This window comes from Bathycoccus prasinos (assembly GCF_002220235.1).
Source record: "Bathycoccus prasinos genomic : Chromosome_4".
In the NCBI taxonomy this organism is placed as follows: Eukaryota; Viridiplantae; Chlorophyta; class Mamiellophyceae; order Mamiellales; family Bathycoccaceae; genus Bathycoccus; species Bathycoccus prasinos.
In genome coordinates, this window is record NC_024005.1 from 534,567 (window position 1) to 555,614 (window position 21,048).

Genomic DNA, 21,048 nt, shown 5'->3' on the forward strand with positions numbered 1-21,048 from the left:
AGAATAAATACGGATGTAACAAACTGATATAAACGCTTACGTTAAAACGCCATCTCCGCATAGTATACTATTAAGGAAAAAGTTAAAATCATCACGTGTATTAGGAAATTCTTTCAGCGACGAATTTCTACCATTATCCTCCGTTTCAAAGTTCGATCGCGATACCCAAATCCGCCTTTTGTTTATACGTTTTGGCACCTCCTCACATGTGAGTAGGGGAATTTCTGCAGCACAAAACTTCCTCGCGCAACAAACACTCACCACAAAAACACATCATGCGGGGCCGTTTTTCTTGCCAACGATTTCTGAATGCTCTCTCCAAAACCACAACCACGACCACAACCACCCCTAAAGCTGCTTTGGCAGGACAGCGTCATCATCATCTTTCCTCCAAAGCCGTCGGTGTTCCAATGGCGAATTGGAAAACCAAATCTTTAGAAGAACAAGAAACAGAGCGGTCTTTGAGAGTAAGAAAGAGCGCATCGTGCGAGAGCACCACCGAAAGCAAAACCCATCAAAACGTTCTTCGTAAGTCGTCGTTAATGTTCTTCGGTGCGCTGCGTGACGCCCAAAAGTACAACGCTTTGATAAAACCTCTTGTGTTTGTGAGATACAAACACGGCAAGAATAAGAACAAGAAAAAAGGTGGCAATAGGAATACTAGCAGTAGCGATGATGATAGCGATAATACGAGCGATAATACGAGCGATGATGATGACAACGACGACGAAAACGAAGAGGGTGGTTCCGGCGCGGAAGATGATGATGCGACTTTGACCCCGTTCACGGTTGCGTCCGTCGAGCGCGAAACGGCGAAAGCGCTGGAGAACTTGAAACTCGAACTCGGGAAACTTCGAACGTCTCGCGCCTCGACTGGCGTCGTGGAAAATATAATGATTGCGAATATTTACGAGAGCTCTGCACCTCCGGTGCCGTTGAAATCGCTCGGCGCGATCACCGTTCGGGACGCGAAGACAATATCCATCGCTTTGTACGACAATTCCGAACCGAACAAAAACGCCGTGGAAAATGCAATCGTAAACGAAAAGCACTTAAAATTCGGCGCAAAAAAAGACGAATCCGGCGTCCTCGTCTCCCTCCCAGAGATGGATGCCAACGCGCGTAAAGAAGTCGTCAAAATGGCGCAAGAACTCGGCGAGAAATCGAAAATCGGCGTTCGACGCGCTCGCAAAAAAGCCATCGACGCGGTAAAGAAACAAACCTATACGCTCAAACTCTTCGGCGAAGACGAGAAAAAGAGGTTCGAAAAATCCATCCAAAAAGTGCACGACGACGCCATCAAGGAAATCGATCGGTTGGAGAAAATGAAGAAAGAACACATCGAGAGTGGGTTGTGATACTGACCGGTTCGGTATCTAAATGATGAATTTACGACTTTTTGTTTTGACTGCCATTTTTTTCGTATTCTGTACGCGTACTTTTTTTTTCTCCTCCTTTCTGATCACACAAGAAGACATGCGCACCGTAGTAGTCAACCTCCTCCTCCCCTCTAAAGTCTCGTATACGAATAAGTATAATACCGTGAGACGAAAGAGTCCACATCCTAAACGCGCGGTGAACGCGAGGACGGTTTTGAAGGTGGCGAGAGAAGAAGAAGAACCTTTGGTGCTGTGTTTGAGGATTCCTGACGAGGAGGATGGTCTCGAGGCGAATCATCTTCAGATACAAAAAGAAGAAGAAGAAGAAGAGGGAGTAGAAGAAGGAGAAGAAGAGATAACTGTTAGGGAAGGAGCGAAGAGAAAGATAGGGCACGAGTGCGATGTGTGCGGGAAGATGTTTGATAGACCATCTAAATTGGCTATACACATACGTACGCACACGAAAGAGAAACCGTACGAATGTGATGTGTGCGAGAAGCGTTTTACTCGATCTGGTAGCTTGAAAAGGCACATGCGTATTCACACGAACGAGAAACCGTATGAATGTGATGTTTGCTGGAAGAGATTCAGTCGAGCTGATGCTTTGCAAAGCCACATGCGTATTCACGCGAACGAGAAACCGTACGAATGTGATGTGTGCGAGATGAAGTTTCGTCATTCTAATAATTTGAAAGTTCACATGCGTATTCACGCGAACGAGAAACCGTACGAATGTGAAGTTTGCGAGAAGAGATTTCGTCAATCTAGTCATTTGAAAGTTCACAAGCTTATTCACACGGGCGAGAAACCGTACGAATGCGATGTCTGCGATAAAGCTTTTCGTCAATCTGGTCATTTGAAAAGGCACAAGCGCACTCAACATTAGCTCTTCATTTGTAGTTCTAAAGTATACACATATGGGGCCATACCCGTACCTTCATCTTGTTCGTAACAAAAAATTCAAAAATTTCAAAAATTTTCCTCGAACTGCTCTCCATTATTGTATATCTCACCACCTTCTTTGCTCTCTCTCTCTCTCTCTTTCGCGCGGTAGTTGGTGGTGGAGGTGCCCTCTCTCTCTCTCTCTCTCGAGAATAGGAGAAGAGCGTTTCATTTTTGAGCGATGATGTCGCCTTTGTCGTCGTCTTTGTCCTCCTCCTTTTCCAACCGTTCTTCCGTTTTATCTTCTAAAACGGGAAAACGATTCCCCAAAAGCTTTAGTCGGCGGATGATGATGACGACGACGAATGCTTCCTACGATGACGATGCAAACGCGAATGGCGGCGACGAGTATTATCGAGACGTGGAGTTGAACGTGCACTTGCTTTCGCCAAATAATCATCATCATCGGCAAAGGTATTACGATGATGAATACAACACCAAAAATAATTACAGGGGCGGGGTGATTATCCAAGAGCACACCAATACGGTGTGCGTCCCGGTGTACGCGAAACCTCCCTTGGCATTTTTGTTGGGCATGTTTTGCGCGATGCCGATCGCGCTGTGGGAAGCAAAGAGGAAAGTGAGGCTCGACTCGAGGATTTATGGTGGGTTGGATTCGTCTTCGTCTTTGTCGTCTTCGCCCGCGGGGTCGGAGGGGGAAGCTTCGAGGGGCCCTCAACCGCCCAAAGCGACTACTCCTTCTTCAGCTTCGTCTGCGCCGACGGGACCAGGCAAGCGCGCTTTGAAAGCATCGACGGTAGCCGCGCTGGCGCGCGTGAACCCTGAGATGTATCTGCCTACGCCAAAGGAGAGAAGTTACGGGCATCAAGCGTCGTCGTCAGACGTGGCGAGCGGTGAAGGAATGTCGATGGAAAGAAAAGGAGGGAGAGAGAGTAAGGTGACGTTTTCGAGAATGGTGGATGGCGCGCGGTCGATGATTGCATTCGCGGCGACATCGACGATGGACATGGCGGTTTCTACCTTACCGACGGTGGTTATAGAAAACGATGTGAGTGGCGATGACGATCTCGACATTATGCGTTTACGCAAAACTAATGATAGCACTAGCAGCAGCACTAGCAGGACGCTTATCGCCGCGAGATGGAGTCCACCAGAGCATGATCCGTCTGCGACGATTTTAGTTGGCGGAAATATAGAACAACTTGGCGGTTGGACGCCGGAGAACTGCGTCCATATGAAAAGCATAGGCGGGAACAAATGGATCGCGGATATCGGTCACATCACCGCGGCTACCGAAGTTGAGTTCAAATTCGTCGTCGAAAGCAAGACATTCGGACGTCGCGCGGAAACGGGCGAGGTGAGAAAGTTCAACGTCCCAGTATTGCGCGCGGGCGAAACGAAGTATACTCACGTAGCGAGACAAGCGCCGAGATGGTAAAAAGTGTTCAAGAATATGATATTAAATAGAAAAATAATTTACAAGATGCTACAGAAAAATACTTTGTAGCGACTTTAATTTCGACCTTGCCTCTTTGGATACCTTCCTCTCGTCTTAGGTTGCGTGCTTTTCCTCCTCGTCGCTTTGCTGTCAGCGGCGCTTTGTTCTTGCAACGATAGATTCATAAGTTCTTCGTATCCCAAACGTCTATTCACCCCTCCGGTACTGTAGTCACCATCGCCCGATTTCACCCTCCTTTCCATACCGATAAATACGGAACATTTATCGCGATCCTCGTTTCTACCGCTACTTTTATTACTGCTGCTACTATTCATGGCGGGCGTGCCGCCCGCCGTTTCGGGCAAAATGGTGTTCTCTGGAGGAATATACGGCGCTACGACGACGTTTCCCGCACCCGCCATCGGCGCGTTCTCAAATATACCAGCCGCTGTGTTGTTATAAAACCCATTTGGAAAGCGAGCAAAACACCCTACTTTTATGGGTACGCCTTTCCCGTTGAACGGCGTGAGAATCGAAGCGCACGACCCAAAACTCCCCACGTCGCACACCGTCGATACGGTGGTCGTCGAGAATTCCCCTTCTACTACTTCTTCTCTCGCGTTCTCGTTCTCATCGCCGAGGAGCGCGCGAGCGTTTATTGACGCAGAAATTAAATCTTCGCGCCATGCCGGGACAGCTAACGTCCCTCGTCGCATTCTTGGACCAAGAAACTTGCGAATATCATACACGCACACGCCTTCGTACCCGCTCTCGGAATGAAAAATCAAGCGCTCGTCTTCTAAATGTAAGCAGGTTTTTTGCTCCGAGATGTAATTGTTCACAATTTTGTTGTTTCCACGACCCTCTTGTTCGTACCACGGCGGCGCGAACGTTGCGATTGGAATATTTGATTGCGTTTTCGATCGCCGGTCGACTAGCACGACGAGCCCTCCTTCCATTGCTGCAGTAACGACTGGCCCTCTCGCTGCGATCGCTTTTATTTTTCTCATGTAGTCTTCCCCTACTCCGTAATCGTTCAACATCGTCTCTTTCACTTCGTTCCGATTGAAATCGATGCCACGAACCCCCAAACTCGTACCAAACCAAATGACTGAGTCCCAAACCGCTTCTTTACTAATGCACGTTGCGCCCAAAATTTCACCTTCGCTTTCTAACGGGACGTACCAACGCGAGTTTGCGTCTCGCTCTTTTGCGGTGCGTAAATCCATGATTACATTTTCCGCAAAATCAGATGACGAATACGCGCTCGCATCTCGAGCCAAATCGTGAATCTTTGCCGTGCAACTCTTCTCGCAACAGGCAACGATAGAATCCGCGTGTAATGCCAGTAACGACGAATTCGCGTCTCGTTTGGTGACCATCGGTCTGTGAATAGACGGCGAACCGTCCAACGAAGACCACGAACGCAGTCGACCGGAATTTTCAGAAACAGCGACAAAGTTATCGGTCAAACACATGTCTCGAATGTTGCTATCTTTTGCCTCTAACGTTTGGATCCTGCCGCCCGCGACGTTATACTTCGCGTCGCCGAGACCGTTGTACCAAAATTTCACGGAGGATGTATTATAACTCGCCACGGTTTGTTGGTCGCATATTAATCCGCGAACAAACGAGGGACCGACGTTTGCGAACAACGGCTCGACCATTTTGCGACGCAAATCTTTTTCGGTTTCGCCGTTCCAAGAAACCCACGGCTCTGTGGCGAGATAGGAGTCTCGCACCGTTCGCCACACGTTTGAGTTTGGAGCTCTGACACTTCTGCGGGAGGATTTCGTCGCAGTAGACGAAGAAGACGAAGACTCCTCCGAAGCTACTAAACACGCCGAGGAGCGGTAGAATAGCTTTTCAAACAGCGCGTTTCGAGTCTCTTCGGCTCGCGCGATGTTGTATAACATTTTACACGCGCTTCCAAACACAACGGTTTCGCGGGGAGAGAGTTTTGCAAACACGAGGCGCCATATATCTATCGGGAACACATCGTGCGGCGAGACGTCTTCTTTGGTGTTGTTATTGACGAGGTGGTGACGATTCTTTTTTTCGGCACTCTTCTCTTTCTCCATCTCGTCTTCGTCGACGTCGTCATCGAGGTTGGCATCGAAAACTCCCAAGTCCTCGTCGCCGCCGCCGCCGTCGTCGTCGTCGTTATTGTTGATATTGAGACTCTTACTTTCGTTTTCAGCTTTAGCAGCCGCCGAGGCGTCAAAGTTCACATCCCAAAGCACCTCAACCCCGCCTCTACATCCGCTGTTATTCCTCTCCACTCTTCGCACCGCGTGATAAGGCGCGTTCGGCGTCTCGAGAAATTCCGACAATTGCACCGTCTTTGTTGATTTCTTCCCGATCTCGCACGACACAAACACGCGATCCATCGAACTTTTATCCAAGGTTTCAAACTCCAGTTTACCGAACAACCGTCTCAACTCTTTCCGATTTTGTTTATATTTCGTCGGGGAGAGTAAGTTATGCGGCCGACTTTCATCCAACGAAGACGACGCGTACCTTTCGAACGCGACTTCTTTATCGCTTTCGTAACTATTAAAACCTGCTGGATACAGCGGTGGAAGCGACAAAGGAGACCCCGAGAAAAGAAGACGGTTACCCATGCGAGGCGACGCCGAGCTCGGCGAGAACGCGTACTCAGACATCATCGGTATCGGTATCGTCGCGGAGTTAAAAAATGCCTCCTCTTCCTCCACCTGCGACGTCGTCGTCGCGCTATTCCTCCTCTCTCGCCTCTCCAACCGTTTCGTTTCTCTCTCCAACATCTGCCGTTTCTTCAACTCTTTCGCTCGTTTCTTCAACTCTTTCCCACTCATGCCGTGACGATACGCGTAGTTTATTATCTTCTCCGGCGGGGATGAAGAAACATTGACTTTCCCCGGAGCAGCGTTGTTAGTATTAGTAGTATCATTCTTGGTATTAGTAGTGGTAGTATTCGTCTCCTCTTCTTCTCCGCCGTCCTCCCCGCCCGCGTTCTTAAAACGATGCATTTATTCTTTCCCGTTAGGGGAAAACCTCAGACGACAACAAACGGTAAACAAAGAGGCTCAAACGACGCTCTTTTAATCGCGCATCGTCACCAAAAACACAAAGCAACAGAGCAGTAAACGGTGTTCTCGTCGAGAAATCGCTCCAGAGAGAAAAGAGAGAGAGAGAGAAAGGAAAGATACCCAAAAGAGGGCGTTCGAGATGTGATGAATTTGAATATTCTTTTCCTGATGTCTCTTTCCGATAACGGTTTCAAACGCTAAAAATTGTACTAACTACCACACGCGCGATGTGCTCTCTCCCTCTCTCTCTCTCTCTCTCTTTTCTCTCGCAACATTGATTAAACTACTCTTTGGTCAGCGGCTCTAACTTCCCGCACAAATTTTCCACTCTCGCGACTAAGCCTTTCCTCATCGCTCGGATATCGGTAAACCCGTAGGATTCGACGGCGTCGGCGCGTAACAAACTCTTTTCCAACAAGTGCGCGGCTTCTCGAGCGTTTTTTAAGGTGGTTTTTCGCAAATCGTCGGAGATTAAAGACGGGTCGTTTTTGTGGACGTCGAGAATGTCGTCGACTCGGAATTTGATGGCGTCGACGTCGGCGATGATCTTTTGGAGCTCGTCCGAGGCTCCGCGGCGTTTGGCGAGGTCGTCCATTTCGGGAGGAGGAGGAGGAGGAGGAGGAGCGCGTCGGCGGGAGTCGTTTTGGTAGTCGTTCTGATGATGCTGGTTTCTTCTCTCGGCAGAGTTGGTGTAGTTACTGTTGCGCGCGTCGTCGTCGCTGCTGCCGTCTAGTACTATTGGAGAAGATTCGCGTTGGTGTTGTTGATGTTGCGGATGTTGACGATACGGATTTTCTTCCGCAGGCGGGAAAGGTTGCCTTTGCGACGAAGACGAAGTCCCGTACCCGTACCGACTCGTATCCTGCCTCTCCATCGTCGCTTGGCCACTAAACCCACCATTATTATTCGTAGTATTCTCAGGAGAATAACTATTCTTCGCCTTGATCCTTTCAATCTCCCTCCTCGCTTCCGCTCTCGCGTCCGCCTCTTTCTCGTAAAACTGCTCTCGTTTCTCCCTTCGAATCGCATCTAATTCGTCCGCAACTTTTCGTCTCCTACACGCGTCGTTTTCCCACAAACTGATTCCAGTGCACGATCCCGTTATCCCGCACTCTTTCAAGGTCGTGTTCGGGTCGGAGGTTGGTAGGATTTTCCCTTTATATCGCACATCGTAATCCGATTCGTTCAGTTGCGCTTCTTTGCACAAAAGCATTTTCAACACGAACGTCGGGGTGGATGTGCGCGCGATTAACTCAATCTTATTATCGTTATTACGATTTGAAGAAGAAGAACTAGTCATGCCGACGGTGGCGGTGACGATAAACGGCTTTTCGTGCTCTCCTTCCTCCGTTCGAGAAGGAGGAGAGTTCATCTTTGCGCTCATCTTTTCTCCTTTGTTTTTTGAAGCATTTCGTCTCAAAGAAGCTTCGATCATAGGCGAGATGCGCAAAGCGTCGATTAATGTTTCGAGCGAGCGAGCATCTCTCTCTATATATATATATAATTATATTACATGCATACTGGTACTGTTATCTCTCTTTCTACTATTTCACGTAGCTTTTTCTACATCGTTGCTTTCTCACGTATTACATACGCGCCGCGGAGACGTCTCGCTTTCGTCTCTCTCTCTAACTACCGCATCCAAGGCGACTGGCTTCGGCTTCCTTCTTTTGGTTTGTTCACGGAGATTGGTGTCGTTCTTCCGCTCGTGTTGGCGCTGCTCGAGGCGGCGGCGTCGCTGGTGGTGTTGTTGCTGTTGGGACGAGGCGGTGGGGTTCGTTGTTGAAACCTTTGTCTGATGGCGTCGTCTTCTTCGTCGCGAGAGGAAGATAAACTACTGCTCTTCGAAGAAGACCGATTGTCGTTCTCAAAGGTGGAGTTGATGGTGGTATCGTTATTCAAACCGTCCAGAGCGGTTTCTTCGTCGGAGTCGAACGAAAGTTCCTCGTCCCCGCCGTCGTTTTTGTTGTTGTTGTTGTTGTTGCCGTTGTTGTTCTTCTTGGTGCTTTTGCTGTTCCTATTCGTATTAGTATTATTATTATTATTCATGTTCATATTCCTCGTCGCGGCGGTAAGTTTTCTCAAATCGTCGTCGTCCTCCTCATCATCATCATCACCATCAAACCTTTCGTTTTCATCTATGCTCATCTTACTCCCAAAATACGCCAATTGAGTGGGCGAAACGTACGTGAATCCGAGAAAATGGTGTTGCTCCGCCGAGCTCGGACTCGCCGCCGCGGATTCGGCTTCGGCGTGGACTTTCGCGTCCGTCCACTTCTTATCAAAGTGTGCCACGCACCCGTCCCCTTTATCTTGGTCAATTTTCGGCACGAATGGTGCCGGGACTTCTCGTTTTTCGAGCTTCGCCCAGTTGATTTTCGAAAAAAACTTGTGTTTCTTCACCTCCTCGGTGCCGTTTTTAGACGTCGAATCTTTCTTCAGATTCACGTCGCTTCCTAAACGTAAATTCGGATCTTTCATGGTTAAATTCTGAATCAATTTCGCCGCGTCGTTTTCCACGAACGTCGGCATTTTAATCTTTTGCGACGTGATCGCCTTTTGTATCGCCGCTTTATTTTTTCCTCGAAAAGGTAACTGCCCAATCAACATCTCGTACAACAAAACGCCGACGGACCACCAATCCGCCTCTTTCCCGTGACCTTTATCTTTCAAAATTTCCGGCGCCATGTAATCGATGCTCCCAACCAACGAGTTCGCTTTCTCGCCGTCGCTGCTAAACTTCTTCGCTAAACCAAAATCGGTAATTCTCACGTGTCCTTCCCTATCGACTAAAATATTCTCCGGTTTCAAATCTCTGTGCATGATGTTCAGCGAGTGCAAATGTCCAATCCCGCAGACGATTTCCGCGATGTAAAATCTCGTCAATCCAACGTCAAACATCCCTTCTCGATACATCCAATAAAACAAGTGCCCACCGTTGATAAAATCTAAAACTAAATACAACTTCGTCGCGGTTTGGAAACTAAATCGTAACTTTACCACGTACGGGTGCGTGATGCTCGTCAAAATGTCCCTCTCTTGCTTCGTATATTCCATCTGCTCTTTCGCAATCACCACCTCTTTCTTCATCACTTTCATCGCGTACAGAACCCCGGTATCTTTCTTCCTCACTTGAAACACTTTCCCGAACGCGCCTTGGCCGACGAGATACAACGCCTCGAAATCCTCCGGCGTCAACTTTTTCATCGTCGTCTGCGTTTTCCCGTCCTTGGCGGTAGTACTGCTCTCTTCCAATCTCGCGTCCGGATCGTCCTCTGGCCTGCACATCACCGTGTTCGCTAACAACGTCGAATCTACGCGTCGTAAATTCGAGGTCAATGCGCTCGTCTGTTTGTTATTAAATTTGTTCATCGTCGTATTCGTCGCGTTTTGTGGCACGTCCGAATCGGACGAATAATAATAGTTTTGCGTTTGCTTCGACACCTCCTGCTGGCGGCTTACATTCGTTTTTTTATTCTCGGTCGTCGCAGAAGTCGTAAAACTCTCCTGTCGCATGAGTTTGTTCAGCTCTTTCTTCACCTCTTTGTCAGTCGTCGGCAGCGGCGGAAGTCCCGCCATCATCCACTGTTTCGCGTTTTCCGACGCGTCTTCAATAAAAACAGTTTTCGCCGCCGCCCCCACTTCTTTGGATGATGATTTCTCGTCTTTGTCTTCTTCGTCTTCTTCTCCTCTCGAATCAGCGGTAACTCCTCCCGATGGTGGTGAAAGTGGTGGTTGCTGAAACCCAGAGACTCTTTTCAAAGACGACGACGCCATGTCGATGACTTCTTCCGGTAAAGAATAAAGCGCTTTCTCTTGAAAGGAGAATATACTTGCGTCTGATTGTGAGAAATGTCGAGAAAAAATGGAGGAAAATTTCTTCGATGTTTCTCTCTTTAAATTGTATTACAAGGGCGCGGCAAGCTTTAAGACTGCGTGCAATTATTCTGATTCTGATTCTGATTCTGAATAGTCTGGCACGTGGAGCTCTCCGTTCGCGTACGACCAACCTTCTGGGAGAGGACAGTTGTTGTCGAGGCAGTATTGTACACATTCGGGGTGGTTGTTCCGATGTGCTTCTCGTACGGCCAAAGAGTTCCACGGCGCTTTGGCGGTTTCGTGCAAGTACTTCAAACAATCCAAGTGGCCGTTCTTGGCCGCCCACTGACACGCCCGTTCGTTATATCTATCATACTTACGCTCAACAAGATATTCGAGTATGTGGAGATGACCCTCTTGAGCCGCCCAAGCGGCAGTATTCCCATCCCAAGGCGCTTTGCCTTCTTCGCGTAAGTATTTGAGTACCTCGAGATGACCGTTTCCGGCAGCCTCTGCACACGCATACTTATCGATAGGACACTTATTTGCAACGCAATACTTTACCATTTCCATATTGCCTTGTTTTGCGGCCGCTTCAATCATCCTTCCATCCAACTTACACTTTTTCTCCTCTCGCGCCCACTTGAGCAACTCGAGTTTATTCGTTCCAGCAACTTGCCAGCAGAAATATATTTCATCTATCCAGTCTCTCGGCCACAACGATTTATTCTCCCACGCTACTTCCAAAGTCGATATCGACGACATCTCTTCTATATTAAACTTCTTCTTCAAATCTTCCGCGCGAGACGATCTCTTAATCAACTTTCTCGTTTCACCATTCACTCCATACAAGAATTTCACGTCAGTCGAATTCAATCTCGGAAGAATGTGTTTGAAACAAATATCGTCGTTCTTCACGACCAAATCCCACAAAGAATCTCTCTCCCCCATCCGCCTCTTTTGCGCTCTCGTCCTCACTCCCAGAGCATACGTAGCAGCAGCAGAAGAAGAAGACATGAGACGCTTTCGCGTCGTTTTGTGCTCTGAATACTCAATCGCGCTTCTTCTTTAAACGCGCGAATAAATGTAAATGTGATTTCTTTTTTTTTTTTAGGAAAAAAAAAAAGTGAACGTTTTTTCCTTTTTTTTGTCTCGTGACAAGAGCAGATTTTTCCTCCTCAGAATAACTTGACAAGTCTTTCTCTCTGCTTCTTATCGATTCAAGATTGAAGAGATCACGCACCGCAAACTTTGAGCCTCCTCGCAGGTTTTGTTGAAAACGAGAACGCGACTAAACGAGAACCAAAAGAAAGCTCACTGTGACTGCAGAGAACTGGCGCGAAACTATGTCCTCCTCCTTTACTCTCGCGTCGACTTCTTCTTCGCAAAATGGATTGGGGAAAACGTCAATGTCGTCCAAATCTTTACGAAGAATCAGCCGGCGGCGACTTTTATCGTCGTCATCTTTTGATACCTCCTCCGCGACCACGGAGAAGAACAACATCAACGACACGAAAACGAAAACGAGAGGGAGCAGACGCGCGACAAAAACTGCCGCCGCTGCTGCTTCAGGAGGGGCGGCGACGGCGAAAGCATCGAAGTCTTCTTCTTCCCTGAAGAAAAGAGATAACGAGTGGATACTGCAGGCGAGGGATGCCTGCGTGTCGTCTGAATCGTCGTCTGAATCGTGGGTCGAACGCATGCGCTCGAGTGCGTCGAAACAACTCTCGGAATCGAAAACGCCGACGAACAGGGACGAGTCGTGGCGTTTTTTTGACGTTTCGGAGATTACGAGTGCGACGTTGGTGAGAGAAGATGATAGCGAGGCGGATGTAGAGGAGGACATGAAAGCGTTCTTGGCGGATGTTCCGGAAGGAGCGAAAGTCGTCGCATTCGTCAACGGCCGGTTTTCCGAGAAGTGGTCTTCAATCGACGAGGACGACAAAAATGGGGTTTCAATTTCGAGGACGATAAGCGGTGACATCGCGACTGCGATTGGGACGTACGACGAAGACGAGGAGGTTGAGGGACAAGGCGCGATTTTCGCGAGAATCAACAAGAGCTGCGCGAGGAGCGATAACGTCGCGTGCATCACGGTGAAGAGTGAGAACGTGGAGAATATCGTGTATATTATCCACGCGAGGAGGAGTTCGAAAGATAGAAAAGATGGGGAATTGGCGACGGGTGCGAACGCGAGAGTGTTCATCGACGCGCTCGCGAAGAGTTCGGTGAGCGTGGTTGAGAAGTACGCCACCGTCGGCGGCTCCGGGAAAAAACACGATTCTCGGTACTGGGCGAACGACGTCGTCGAGATACATTTGGCAGAAAACGCGCGCGTGTTTCACTCGCTCTCGCAAGACCACGGTCGAGAAGCCGTACACACTCGCGCGACGTACGTCCGACAAAACGAGTCTTCGATGTACGAGATTAACGAAGTCAACGTCGGGGCGAAGTTACACCGACACGATTTAAGAGTGAAACAACTCGGGAAGAAAACAGACACGAAACTGAACTGCTTCAACTTAGCCGGCTCGAAACAAACGCAAGATTTACATTCAGCGATTATTCTCGATTTCGAGGAAGGCACGACGGATCAACGACACAGATGCATCGTCTCCTCGTCCTCGGGTAAAGGCGTTTTCGACGGCAACGTGAGAGTGAACAAACTCGCGCAACGAACCGACGCGAAACAAATCACGAGAAACTTATTGTTAGTGCCGAAAGCGACGGTGAACGCCAGACCGAATTTACAGATCATTGCGGATGACGTCAAGTGCACGCACGGATGCACCGTTTCCGATTTGGAAGAGGAGGAGTTGTTTTACATCCAAAGCCGAGGTTTGACGAAAGAAATCGCGAGGTCTCTCTTAGTCAGCGGGTTCGGCACGGAGATCATTTCCGGAATGAAAGGCGGGGAAAAGTTCAAAGAATACGTACGAGAGACCGTGAAAAGCGCGCTGAGTAAAGATGCGGTCGAGCTTTTAGTCGCTTAAATGCACATACATAACGGACTGATGATTACTTGTTATTTATATATTATACTTTTGTATGTGTTTTGTGATTAAAAATGTACTCGTGTTTATTTCTGCGCATCCGAAGAAGAAGAGATTTACAAAATCATCTCCCTCCCTTTCGCGTGCAACATCTTGCACATCTCGTTATACGCGAACAAATCCACGCTCTCGCCAAAACTCGCCACGTTCGTCGCTTTAATCTCCTGCGGACCAGTCACCACGCCTTCGACTTCGATAAACCGACTCCGCGGCGCCGCGCCCAAAGACTGGTCCAAGTGCGCGGTCACTTCCATCCCGTCCGCGGCTTTCCCTTTGAGCACAGAACCACCTTCACTGTTGCTCGTCGTTTCCAACACTAACTGTACGGTCTTCCCGGAAAATAAACCCATCTGTTCGCCGTTGACTTTCGGTTTTGGCGCCGAGATGTCGATGTTCGTCGTCGTCATAGTGTTGTTGTCTTTCTGTGCTTTTTCTGGTCTGGAGCGGAGAGAAAAGAGGGAGAAATTTTAAAAAAATGAGTAAAAATCAAAGAGAGCCTTCTTCTTTCTCTCGATCGTCTTTACGTCGCAGTAGTTCCTTCGGGTCGCCTCTCTCCTCTGCAGTTCGCTTCCTCTCGCGAAAGGAACGCGCCTCGTTCTCTCTTTCTCTCTCTCCGCTTTTACTAAGCGCAACGCAGAGAGAGAGAGAGAATGAGATCACATTCAAGGGGAGATTTTCGGCACCCACATTTTCAAAATGTGTCTTGTGAGAAAAGATGATGATGATGACGATGATGGACGCTCACTTCTCGCAGAAAGAAGAAACAAAACGAAAGATCAAAACGAGGAGAAAGAGAGCGAAAGAAACGCGTAAACGCGACGTAAAAGAAGAAAAGAGTGGTGTGCTTTTATCTCTCTACTATTCGTACCTTTTTTATGAGACATTTTGAACGAAATTTCGGGAGAAAAACGCGAGACAGTTGGTTGCACGAAGATGAAGAGTTGTTTACTGTTGCGAGATCGAATCAAGAGCGCCGCGTGTGCGTCCTCTTCTCGCAGCGTCGCATCGCGTAAAAGTCTTTGTTTTTGCTTTCGATCAGGAGGGTATTCCTCCTTCTTTTCCTCGGCCGAGTCCTCCTTCGTGGATGCCGACACCTCCGAGTTGAAGAAGAAAAAAGTGTTCGAGAAACCTCCGCTCCCTCCGTCCCTTCTGCGCTGCAAACACATCATCGCCGTGGCCTCGGGGAAAGGCGGGGTCGGGAAATCGACGACCGCGGTAAATCTCGCCATCGCCTCCGCGAAGTGTGGGTTAAAAGTCGCCCTGTTAGACGCGGATATTTTCGGGCCGTCGATTCCGTTGTTGATGAATTTGCGCGATTTGCAACCGAAAGTGGTGACGGAACGAGACGGATCGAAACGGATGCTCCCGTTGGAAAATTTCAACGTCAAGTGCCAATCGATGGGATTTTTACTCCCACGCGACCAGGCGGCGGTGTGGAGAGGTCCCATGGTCATGGGGGCACTGAGTAAGCTGATTCAAGAGACAAAGTGGGGGAGCGACTTGGACGTGTTGTTCGTAGACATGCCGCCGGGGACGGGAGACGCGCACATCACGGTGGCGCAGAAAGTACCGATATCCGGGGTTATCGTCGTGTCCACTCCGAACGAGTTGAGTTTAATCGACGCGAGACGAGCGGTGGATATGTACGCGAAAGTAGACGCGAAAATCTTAGGCGTGGTGGAGAATATGAGTTATTTTAGCGCGGACGGCGGGAAAACGAAACATTTTCCCTTCGGCGAACGCGGCGGAAGCGAGTTCGCGAAACAGTTAGGCGTGGACGTTTTAGCCGAGGTGCCGATTTTGGAAGGCGTCAGTCGAGGCGGTGATATCGGGAGGCCAGTGGCGGCGAGTTTAACCATGACGACGACGACGGAAGATGACGAAGAACAACAACAACGGGAGAATGTGACATTAGAAGGAGAGATTTATAGAACGATAGCGAAGAAAATTTTCAATTTGAAGTGAGAAAAAAGTACGCACTTTATAAAAGAATGTCATCATCATCATCATCGATCGCGTATCGCCTGGCAAACTACGCCGTCCCTTTCGACGTGAATGAAATCATTCATTTGCTCGATTTGCACGCGAAAGAGATATCGTCGTCGTCGTTTACGTCGTCGCCAAACCCGTCGTTATCCAAAACAAAACTCCAAAAACAGTTGCAATTGCTTGCGTCGAACGGGCACATGTTTTCGATACTGGCCATTCAAAATCAATCCGGCGCGTGCGTGGGAATTCAAAACTGCTTCGTGGGTTTCAGTGCAATCGATTGTTGTCCAGTTTTAGAGGTTTTAGAGACGTACGTGTTGCCGAGTTTGCGAGGGACTGATTTGGAGGTGGAAGAGCATTTGTTAGAGAAAAGCGAAGAGGAAGCGAAGCGGAGAAAATGTTGTAAGATTGTGATGATGGAGAAAATACCGAGGGAAATGCCGTACGTGAAACTTTTAGAGGTGGTTAGCGAAGAAGGAGACGATGGAGTGGTAGAAGATGAGAGGAAGAAGTGTTCGGCGTGTTCTACGCTGACGGAGACGTTGTCGCAATCGACGATGATGGCGAGTTGGCAAATTTGTAACTCGTGCGTCGCAAAAGAGCAGGCGGCTTCGGCGTACGATGTTAGGTATAGTGGACGATAGAGAGAGAGGAAGGAAGATGCGCTGTGTTACATTTATTAAAGTATCTGTACATTCTAATCACTTATTCATATAAGTTTTCTTCGTCGTCGTCGTCTAACCCGCGAGCCCTCGCGCACGTTTAATAATTTTATTCAAATCTCGTCTTCATCAAAATCCGCTAACGGTTCAAAGTATCCATCTGGTCTCGAACCGCCGCCGCCGCCAAACCGTCTAAAGCCACCACCACCACCGCCTGATGATGATCCCATGTTACTCCGCATTCTTCTCAACCAATCCATGACGCTTTCAAAGAATTCATTCACCGCGTCTCGGAACCCGTGCGGTACGTAGCGGCCTAAATCAAAGTATTTATACACCACATAAAAAGCTCCGCCAAAGAGACAAAAGATGATAAATCCAAACAGAGGATGCTTCGTGCTGTGCTTTTTCCCTTTCTTGTGGCCTAAATCGTCGTATTCTGCGCCGAGCGCGTTTAACGGGTTGTTACAAACGTCTCCGTGAACGATCCGTTCGTGAGATTTCGGAATCGATCCTTTATCTATCAAGTACGCGCACTCTTCGATGTTCACATTCGGCATCGGATCGCACCCTGAAATAGCCGAGGGCGACGAGTGAACTCTGTAATACCCGTATTCACACGACGTGTCAAACATGTGCTCGCACTCGCACACGTGAGATTGCGAAACGGTATCTTGGAGTTCCGACACGACGCCGTCTTCAAGGTTCAAACACCTCGCGTACCGTTTCCGGCGTCGTCTTTCAACTTTCTCGCCCATGTTGCACTCCTTTTGGTTTGGAATATTCAGAAACCACGTCTCGTAATCGTTCTTCTCGTCGCACTTATCGACTCGAAACGTCGAGTTGCTGAGCAATAAGTTATCGAAATCGATGACGTACGCGATGCCGGAGGCTTGGTACGATTCCGATTTCGTCGCATCTTCGCCGTGGATAACAAACACCGATCCTTTCTGAACGACATCCGTGCGAATGTTGTGGACGTTGATCGGTTTACTCAACTTGATTGGGCCTTCCCAGCACTTCCCGACGTCTCGCGAAAACCAAACCTCGTCGGTTTGCCCCACGCTCGATTCTTTCGCCGCGACGATTAAAGCACCAAAGTTACCAAACTCGTAAATGTGCGGTCCTTGTAACGTCTCTTCCCACGTGTACCCACCATCGCGAGAGATGTACGTGTTCACTTCGCTCGCTTCTTTCGATAACACGTTCCCGACATTTCCTGTCGATATGATGACACCCGGCGTGGATTGGTGCGAATACACCGCGCCGAACCGCGTTTCCCAATTTTCACCTCCAGACCACGCGCTTTCGCCGTGCAAGTGTAAGCTACACACTGTTTTCGAGTCGTCCGTAACCGTGCACCCTTGAATATCGTTTCCGTTCGCATCTTTCTTCGGAGCGGGAATGTATCGCCACACGCCTCCTCCGTTGAACGATTGCAAGGTTTGGTAATAACTACTATAGTCCACGTCGTAATAATTATACGTACTTTTAAACGCATCTCTGCTTACTTGGTTTGCAATGAACACGCCATTCATGCCTGCAACGCCGCTGAAATCCGCCACGCCTCGTTCGCGCACGTTTCTACGAAGCGATAGGGAAAATAGTCGCAACGAATCATCCGCGGCGTACAAGTTCCCCATCGGCGCGGCGCCTTCAACCGCCGACGTTTCTTCCTCCGCGTGGTCGATGCTGATGAAATCCGGCCCTTTCTGAACCGCATCGAAATCGAATATCGTGAACGATTTCGCGCGAATATTTTCTGGAAAGCATATCGGATTAAACGTCTCGCCGCTATCTGTGGACACTTCCAACTGCACGTGGTCGTACCTCAACTCTTTTTCCTCTTCGTCCGAGATGTCTTTCGAATCTTCCAACATTTTCAAATACTTGTCGCAATCCTTCAAAGCAGCGACGTAGACGTCCTTATTTAACACCTCGAACACGTTCCCGCATGGAGTTTTATGCGCGTACCAATCTTTCCCCACAAAAAACGACGACGAGCGTATAAAAGTTACCGCGAAACTAAACCCGGGATGATGTCTCGATTTCCAAAAGTCCTCTTTACTCGTATACACGGTCGCCAAAACGCTCGCTTCGCTGTGCGTAGGATCTGGATCTGGTCCCCAGTCGAAATCCACAAAACTAACGATATCGTTATCGCTCGAATCCGTTAAATTCCTCCACTCTGTTCTCCCGAAATCCGTAGTCAACATCAAATCCTTCGCGCACGTCACCGTGTCGTCGTAATACGTCCTCTCGCACTCCGGTCGGCTCACCAATGCCAAAATGTACCCATCCCTATGCTCGCCGGGATGCATCACCATGCTTCCTACAATCCTATACCCTTGTTCGTACTTCCCACCGGTCGGACTTTTGAAACAATTGTTCGCGTCGTCGTCGTTGGCGCTTTCAAACCCGCACGGTTGTATCCAACTGTCGCCGAGATCTTTCGACGCCCAATGCCGATCTTTATTCCCTTGTAAAATCACTCGTTTCGTGTATAAATCATCGCTCGGAACTAAAATCCGGTCGACTATGAATCCTTTATCCTCTTGGAACCCTCTCAAAACCGCCGTCTCGTCCGCGAACGTCTTCCCGTTGTCCTTCGATTGGTATATTTGACCATTCGATAATTTCGCAATCACCCGTTCCGTTTTCTTCGTGTGATCATCTTTATTCGCGTAATCGTATCGAGCCAGCCATTCCATTTCCTCGATCGGTGACGGTTGGGTGATGGGTGAGAGCGTTTGGAACTCGTTTGATGTCGGACACTTCACGTCGTCATCTCCGTTGCAAAAGGATGATTTTTCGCTCGAGAAAACGAGCAGCCAAAGCGCAAACGTAACGAGAACGTTTTTTACTATTAAGCCTTTCGACGAGAACGAACGCGCATTTGGGGCAACGCGACGACGACGAGTAAAACGACGACGCGTAACGGTATTGTCGTTATTGTCGTCGTCGAGTCTTTCTCCCGATGATTGCATGTCGTGCGAGCGTGTTTTGCGTGTTTTGTAATGGAATAAAACTGAAGAGACGCAGACGAGCAAAAAGAGGTGCCTGAGGAGAGAAGAATATTTGGCAGATTGGCGCGGACGACTACACTACACGAATGACTACATAAACTAGTACGAGTACTACTACTGCTACTACTACTACTCTCGTTGCGCTTGGCTTTTGCAAAAGTTACTCCTTCTCGTGCGCGAACGGCGTGACGAGTTGCCAGAGCGCCTCGGACGCCGTTTCGGACCACGTTTCTCGATAGGACACCACGCGGAGACACGTCTCGTTCTCGTCCTCCTCTTCTCCACCCTTTCTCTCTCGCTCTTCTTCTTCTTCTTCCACATCGTCCACTCTCTCTCTCCGAAACTGAAATCGAGTTTCGCCTTGGATGTCGATTTTCGGTCGCCACGGCAATTGCAGGTTGCCGACCATTCGCCATTTGGCGACGACGACGTCCGCCGAGTCTTCGTCTTTCCCGCACTCGCGCAACTCGACCCTTTTCTTTCCTTCGGGCGCGATGCGTCTCAAACTCGGCTGTAAACTCTCCAAGTTATCTCTGAACGTCTCCAACCCGGTAAACGAGAGCGTCGGATCTGTAAAAACACATTTCAGCGAGAACAAATCGACGTCGATATCCCCGGTCCATAAATATTCCTTCACGCGAAACTCGTCCGCTATTCGACGCTCGAGCATTTCGACCGTCCTCGCTGGATTCCCATTCCGGAGTTTTTTCAACGAAGAAGGAGAAGAAGACAAAGACGATGATACGTCCTCCTCTCTCTTCTTCATCCTCTGCCTCAAGGTGTTGGCAACGGCCGTCATTCCGGAGACGATCGTTTTCACCGCAGAGGACGTTTCTGAATAGTCGGAATACTTCCCCGAGTTTGCGCGCACGAATCTCATCATCAAACGTTCTTTTTGTCGTCGTTTTACTCGCGAAACCACACAATTTCTTCGACCATTAAACGTGGCAGGATGTGCAGGCGCAGGAGCGCTTCGAAACGCGCGTTGGCTGCTCAGATGGCACGGTTTGCACAAAGGTATCATCGTTCTTTCTCGCGCTTCAAAGTAGGGGAATTTTGGGAAAAGTCAACGCAAATGTCTCCATTTTTGCGAACGCTTTTGCGCTATATAAGATACAAAAAGCAGCGCACGAATACTCATTCTCTCGACGAATAATGAGCGCAGCGGCAGCATCGGCATCGTCGTCGGTAAAACCACCATCGGCGGAACGGAAACAGTTCACCGAACTGCAACAAAAATACATCGACACCACGCAAAAGTTGAAGCAATTGCACTCGCAGTTTCAACAAAAATCCGTCGAGAAACAGCGAGCGTTACTGACCGCGAAAGAGTTATCCGTTTCGACGAATGAAGACGACGAAACGACTACGAATTTGTACAAACCCATCGGACGAGGGTTCGTGCTGAGATCGAGAGAACAGATCGAGAGAGAGCTCGCGCAAACGGTGAAAAAAGCGGAGAAGATGATGGACGATTGTCAAAACCAGAGGACGTTTTTAGAGGGGAAAATCGAGGAACTGGAGAGGAATTTGCGAGAACTTTTGCACGGGAACGAGGGGTTACAAAGAGAGTTGCACGAAGCTGGATTATTAGGAGGAGGAGGAATGATGTGAGCTTTGTTTTGATGCGAAAGTAGTAGTAGTAGTAGTGGTAGTAATGTGTGTGTGTTATTGGTTGTGCGATTAAAACACAAAGTATCTACGTGTA

The 21,048-nt window shown here is 48.8% G+C and overlaps 13 protein-coding genes across 13 annotated transcripts; 6 read left to right on the forward strand and 7 right to left on the reverse strand.

Annotated features, from left to right (window-relative positions):
• Nucleotides 1-410: 410 nt before the first annotated feature.
• Bathy04g02800 (ribosome recycling factor) lies at nucleotides 411-1,358 on the forward strand (the record flags this gene model as incomplete). The annotated part of the gene is made up of 1 exon (XM_007513797.1): nucleotides 411-1,358. One exon carries the CDS (start codon nucleotides 411-413, stop codon nucleotides 1,356-1,358), a length of 948 nt encoding a protein of 315 aa, XP_007513859.1.
• Nucleotides 1,359-1,476: 118 nt separating this feature from the next.
• Bathy04g02810 lies at nucleotides 1,477-2,265 on the forward strand (the record flags this gene model as incomplete). The annotated part of the gene is made up of 1 exon (XM_007513366.1): nucleotides 1,477-2,265. The coding sequence occupies one exon, from the start codon at nucleotides 1,477-1,479 to the stop codon at nucleotides 2,263-2,265; it is 789 nt and encodes a 262-aa protein (XP_007513428.1).
• A 348-nt stretch (nucleotides 2,266-2,613) lies between these two features.
• Bathy04g02820 (unknown protein) lies at nucleotides 2,614-3,720 on the forward strand (the record flags this gene model as incomplete). Its single annotated transcript, XM_007513487.1, has 1 exon — nucleotides 2,614-3,720. The coding sequence occupies one exon, from the start codon at nucleotides 2,614-2,616 to the stop codon at nucleotides 3,718-3,720; it is 1,107 nt and encodes a 368-aa protein (XP_007513549.1).
• A 74-nt stretch (nucleotides 3,721-3,794) lies between these two features.
• On the reverse strand, nucleotides 3,795-6,731 carry Bathy04g02830 (putative ribosomal-protein S6 kinase (ISS); the record flags this gene model as incomplete). Its single annotated transcript, XM_007513355.1, has 1 exon — nucleotides 3,795-6,731. The coding sequence occupies one exon, from the start codon at nucleotides 6,729-6,731 to the stop codon at nucleotides 3,795-3,797; it is 2,937 nt and encodes a 978-aa protein (XP_007513417.1).
• Nucleotides 6,732-7,074: 343 nt separating this feature from the next.
• On the reverse strand, nucleotides 7,075-8,175 carry Bathy04g02840 (unknown protein; the record flags this gene model as incomplete). Its single annotated transcript, XM_007513566.1, has 1 exon — nucleotides 7,075-8,175. The coding sequence occupies one exon, from the start codon at nucleotides 8,173-8,175 to the stop codon at nucleotides 7,075-7,077; it is 1,101 nt and encodes a 366-aa protein (XP_007513628.1).
• Nucleotides 8,176-8,423: 248 nt separating this feature from the next.
• On the reverse strand, nucleotides 8,424-10,568 carry Bathy04g02850 (Ypk1p; the record flags this gene model as incomplete). Its single annotated transcript, XM_007513519.1, has 1 exon — nucleotides 8,424-10,568. One exon carries the CDS (start codon nucleotides 10,566-10,568, stop codon nucleotides 8,424-8,426), a length of 2,145 nt encoding a protein of 714 aa, XP_007513581.1.
• A 165-nt stretch (nucleotides 10,569-10,733) lies between these two features.
• Bathy04g02860 lies at nucleotides 10,734-11,627 on the reverse strand (the record flags this gene model as incomplete). The annotated part of the gene is made up of 1 exon (XM_007513607.1): nucleotides 10,734-11,627. The coding sequence occupies one exon, from the start codon at nucleotides 11,625-11,627 to the stop codon at nucleotides 10,734-10,736; it is 894 nt and encodes a 297-aa protein (XP_007513669.1).
• A 392-nt stretch (nucleotides 11,628-12,019) lies between these two features.
• Nucleotides 12,020-13,603, forward strand: Bathy04g02870 (FeS assembly protein SufD; the record flags this gene model as incomplete). Its single annotated transcript, XM_007513521.1, has 1 exon — nucleotides 12,020-13,603. The coding sequence occupies one exon, from the start codon at nucleotides 12,020-12,022 to the stop codon at nucleotides 13,601-13,603; it is 1,584 nt and encodes a 527-aa protein (XP_007513583.1).
• Nucleotides 13,604-13,719: 116 nt separating this feature from the next.
• Nucleotides 13,720-14,070, reverse strand: Bathy04g02880 (predicted protein; the record flags this gene model as incomplete). The annotated part of the gene is made up of 1 exon (XM_007513319.1): nucleotides 13,720-14,070. One exon carries the CDS (start codon nucleotides 14,068-14,070, stop codon nucleotides 13,720-13,722), a length of 351 nt encoding a protein of 116 aa, XP_007513381.1.
• Nucleotides 14,071-14,596: 526 nt separating this feature from the next.
• Bathy04g02890 (nucleotide-binding protein-like protein) lies at nucleotides 14,597-15,628 on the forward strand (the record flags this gene model as incomplete). The annotated part of the gene is made up of 1 exon (XM_007513501.1): nucleotides 14,597-15,628. One exon carries the CDS (start codon nucleotides 14,597-14,599, stop codon nucleotides 15,626-15,628), a length of 1,032 nt encoding a protein of 343 aa, XP_007513563.1.
• A 799-nt stretch (nucleotides 15,629-16,427) lies between these two features.
• Bathy04g02900 (hypothetical protein) lies at nucleotides 16,428-19,301 on the reverse strand (the record flags this gene model as incomplete). Its single annotated transcript, XM_007513817.1, has 1 exon — nucleotides 16,428-19,301. The coding sequence occupies one exon, from the start codon at nucleotides 19,299-19,301 to the stop codon at nucleotides 16,428-16,430; it is 2,874 nt and encodes a 957-aa protein (XP_007513879.1).
• Nucleotides 19,302-19,500: 199 nt separating this feature from the next.
• Nucleotides 19,501-20,139, reverse strand: Bathy04g02910 (predicted protein; the record flags this gene model as incomplete). The annotated part of the gene is made up of 1 exon (XM_007513637.1): nucleotides 19,501-20,139. The coding sequence occupies one exon, from the start codon at nucleotides 20,137-20,139 to the stop codon at nucleotides 19,501-19,503; it is 639 nt and encodes a 212-aa protein (XP_007513699.1).
• A 356-nt stretch (nucleotides 20,140-20,495) lies between these two features.
• On the forward strand, nucleotides 20,496-20,954 carry Bathy04g02920 (prefoldin subunit 1; the record flags this gene model as incomplete). The annotated part of the gene is made up of 1 exon (XM_007513824.1): nucleotides 20,496-20,954. The coding sequence occupies one exon, from the start codon at nucleotides 20,496-20,498 to the stop codon at nucleotides 20,952-20,954; it is 459 nt and encodes a 152-aa protein (XP_007513886.1).
• Between the last annotated feature and the right edge of the window lie 94 nt (nucleotides 20,955-21,048).